This window comes from Coptis chinensis, chromosome 9, assembly GCF_015680905.1.
Source record: "Coptis chinensis isolate HL-2020 chromosome 9, ASM1568090v1, whole genome shotgun sequence".
Classification (NCBI taxonomy): Eukaryota; Viridiplantae; Streptophyta; class Magnoliopsida; order Ranunculales; family Ranunculaceae; genus Coptis; species Coptis chinensis.
The window spans coordinates 48,066,838-48,070,834 of NC_141464.1; the positions used below are offsets into that span (position 1 = coordinate 48,066,838).

Consider the following 3,997-nt stretch of genomic DNA (forward strand, 5'->3'; position numbering starts at 1 on the left):
GAGTTGGAAGTGTTTTGTAGAATTAAAAAGAGAATATAGAAAGAAGTTTTTATCTATTTTGGATTACCCCGAATAATTGAAATCGGCAAAAAAAGGTGTAAAATTTTTTTTTTATGAAAAATCTGATGTGTCAGTCTCAGAGAAATAAATAAATAAATAAAAAATAAAAAATGACACAGTGGGAACATTATCAACTACTCGGTATTAATAATCTCTGATTATTATTAATAAAAAAAAAATTCGTTCACCGTGTCACAAACAACAGTGACACTTTGATTCTAATAACATTATTTTACTACGTTCGCCTTTTCTGACTTTTTTAGAATCTGTGGGCCCCATCTTCCACTTCCAACTAAATATCGCTGTCCCACGTCCTACAATCTACGCCTCTTATTATTCTGCTCTTTTCTTAAAACAGTCCATTTTTTTATTTCCTTTTCCATATTTTTTTGTCATTCTGTTGTCGTTCGTAGCACTAAAATGATCTTGTTTCTGAATGAACACAGAGGAATGGTTTGAAGATATAAGGTAAAGTTTTTTTGAGCTATGTCATCATTATGGTGTCCTTTTTTTCCCAAGGCTTTTAGGATTTGGTTTTAAGTCAATGGAGCTAGTGTTATCATGCATTTGACTTTATTTCTTTAACTATGTCATTATATGGGTAGTTCTCAGGCTTACATCTTGGGTCTTCCTTATTTTTTTTCTTAAAAAAAATTTGTTGGTTTATTGTTTATATACAGGCCTTTGAGATTTGGGGTTGTATATTTGGATATGGAGTATAAGAATGTTTTGATATTCTGCTGCTTTTAGAGGGTGGGTGAAAATGGAGGAAGAGAATAATTCATGGATGAGGAGAGTGAAATTTTCGAATACTATATATCATAGGTTAGATTCATCTCTGTTTCCATCTATTACTTTGTCAAAAGTATTGTCGCCTCGAGAATCTGATGGTAGTGGCAACTCTGGATTGAAGTCTAGGCCTGGTTTGAGGACAGTTTATGATAAGCAAATATCACATGACGGTCAGCTATTGCGAAATCTGGTTAACAACAAATATAGATCGCTATCTCCATCACCAAAGTTGGTAATTTCACAGACGTTTAAAGAAGCTCGGTTGAACAGACAGAGGTTTTCTACTCCTCATCCTCGAAGAGAAAATAATGAGCTAGAGGCAGTGGGCAAGTTGTTTAACAAAAAAATTAGTGGTACTCAAGCTTCTGAGATTAGCCGTCTTAATAGTTTGCCTTCTTCAAAAGTCTCTGAGAAGTCTAAAAGTCGTAAGGATTCAACATGGACAAAGTATTTTGATCAAAGTGGTAGAAGGGTCACAGCTATTGAAGCTGTAGATGAATGGACTATTGATCTTTCGAAGTTGTTCCTTGGACTCAGGTTTGCTTGTGGAGCTCATAGTCGACTATACCATGGGATGTACAATGGTGAAGCTGTTGCTGTTAAGATCATTAGGCAACCCGAAGATGATGAAGATGGAACCATGGCGGCTTGTCTAGAAAAACAGTTCAAAAGAGAAGTTACTCTTCTATCGCGTCTCCGTCATCAATGTGTAATTCGGGTAATGAATTGTTTTTTGAAGTTGTTTTTCTATGTCTGAATGATGTCGGGGCATATGTCGCCGTATTGCTTCCCTTTTTTTCATATAATTTCTAGTTAAGTTACATAGAAATTCTAGGCAAGTTAAAATTAGTACTGGAGTTATATTATTCAAAGGGCTTAAATCCCCAGTTGTTTATTGGTTATTATTTGGGAGCTGAAAAACCATAGCGAGGTTTTCGTATTATGTGGAAAGATCATAGCTAATTGCTAGAGTAGAGTTTCTATGTTCTTTTTCTTGTCTTAATTTGCAGTAATCTTGGTTGTTTATTGTATTTTTTATTTTTAATTGTTGTTGTTAGCTTCCACTAATAACATAAGGTATCGCTGATTTCCAATGGTATCCTGATAACATCAAGTTTTTTTGGTCCTGTGTTTGTGTCGTTTTAGCATGGACTCTTTGATCATTTCCATTCAAATTTTATTTCTCATGAAATATAATTTTCTTTGTTTGATTCATTGGTTTAGCAATCTCCTCTTAAATTAATAATCAGCTTGTATAGTGAAGTAAATTGCAAATGCTTTATGTAATTCCGTTTGAAGGTAATCTTAACAATGCATAGTTGTTCGACCAAGTATGAAACTAAGAATCATTGAATCGACCTAGTGCTTTCTATGTGATATTTTTTAATCGATGTATTTTATATTTTAATATGTTGATGCAGTTGGTGGGAGCTTGTAGAAAATCACCAGTCTTTTGCATCGTCACTGAATATCTTTCTGGAGGTTCTTTGAGGGCATATTTGCACAAACTTGAAGGAGAATCTCTTCCTTTAGACAAGTTGATTGCAATTGCTTTGGATATAGCTCGAGGAATGGAATACATACATTCACAAGGTGTCATTCATCGGGATCTTAAACCGGAAAATATCCTTTTTGATGAATACTCTAGCTTGAAAGTTGCAGACTTTGGAATAGCATGTGAGGAATCATTTGTTGATTCATTAATTGAAGACCCAGGAACATATCGTTGGATGGCACCTGAGGTAATCAAGCACAAACCCTATGGACGAAAAGTTGATGTATACAGCTTTGGACTTGTCTTATGGGAATTAGTGGCTGGTGTAATACCTTATGAAGACATGACACCTGTTCAAGCTGCTTTTGCTGTTGTCAATAAGGTATTTCTCTTTCTCAATGCATTTTCTTCATAATTTCGACAATATTATTGACATTGCATTTTCAGGTGTCCTATGCAAACTCTTATATGTTTAATAGGTGTTTGCCAAGTGTTATGATGCTTGCTACTATGTTAAATATGTAGAAGGTTTGTTTATATGAACATGCTTAGTGCCGTTGGTGGTATAGATCCTCTTTAGGTGTTTGTCTAAATTGAAAAATATAAGTGAAAAGATTTACTGTAAGGCATGTGTAGTGTATTATTTCATCTCAAATGTGTGACTTAAGAAAATTGAGAGGAAATGTGGTTTCTTTCTTTCCTTTTTCTTTTGGGGTCCCCCCCCCCTAAAGGTAATATGTGTTTCTATTTTACCTAGAAACACAATGCTATTGTACAAGTATTTTATCCATCGAATTTACATTTGGTCGTAGTAATATTTTATGATTCTCAGATGTGGGACTGATAAGTTTACTCATTTTCCTTTTTATTGGGATTCTCAGAATTTGAGACCTGCTATTCCTGCAAATTGCCCTCCCGCGCTACAAGCTTTAATAGAGCAATGTTGGGCACTGCGTCCTGAAAAGAGACCCGACTTCTGGCAGATTGTAAAGGTATTTGAGCAGTTTGAATCTTCCCATGCGCTTGACGGCACGTTGAAACTGGTTCAAGAATCAACTTGTCATGATCACAAGAAGCGACTAAAACATTGGATTAAAAAGTTAAGTTCTGTGTCTGACGATTTACCATCCCCTAAGCCCAAGTTTTCATAATTTCGTAAAAGACTTGGCTTCTGTAATTTAAGAAACGTATGTTTGTAAATATTCCTCTGATTTTTATATATTTGGTGTTTTTTTTTTTCTTTTTTTCTTTTTTTTTTAAATTTCTATTGTTGTTCATGCAAGAACGTTGACAAACACATATCTTGATGAAACATATAATATATGTCACACGTACACAGGCTGCAAGTTCAGTGCACGTGTATGAATTATGTATGTTAATCATTCTTCGTTTCATCTACAGTAGATATAGCCACCTATAGATGCGTCCATGCACAATACCTAGTTTAATTAACATATGTCTAAGCGTTACTTACGTTAAAGATACTCTAGAAAGAATGGATTGCCATATTACTAATTAAGATTCGACATTTGGAATTATTGATGGTTGTGATATTTGACTTTGTTAGTCGTGGGTGTCAAAACGTGCTGATGATTTGAATCATGGAGTGCATGTTTGTTTAAGATTCCCTCTTTATTTATTATTTGTAAT

General features: G+C 34.4%; 1 protein-coding gene across 1 annotated transcript; it reads left to right on the forward strand.

Moving 5' to 3' along the window:
• The first annotated feature begins 397 nt into the window (after window positions 1-397).
• On the forward strand, window positions 398-3,585 carry LOC147476389 (serine/threonine/tyrosine-protein kinase HT1-like). The gene is made up of 4 exons (XM_086582852.1): window positions 398-528; window positions 741-1,570; window positions 2,274-2,729; window positions 3,229-3,585. The coding sequence occupies exons 2-4, from the start codon at window positions 824-826 to the stop codon at window positions 3,496-3,498; spliced, it is 1,473 nt and encodes a 490-aa protein (XP_086438978.1). The 5' UTR covers window positions 398-528; window positions 741-823; the 3' UTR covers window positions 3,499-3,585.
• The last annotated feature ends 412 nt before the right edge of the window (window positions 3,586-3,997 follow it).

Coding starts and splice junctions, on each gene's coding strand:
- LOC147476389 (XM_086582852.1), top strand. CDS start 824: ATGGAGGAAGAGAATAATTCATGGATGAGGAGAGTGAAATTTTCGAAT. Junction 1,571..2,273: donor GTCATCAATGTGTAATTCGG/GTAATGAATTGT, acceptor ATGTTGATGCAG/TTGGTGGGAGCTTGTAGAAA. Junction 2,730..3,228: donor CTTTTGCTGTTGTCAATAAG/GTATTTCTCTTT, acceptor TGGGATTCTCAG/AATTTGAGACCTGCTATTCC.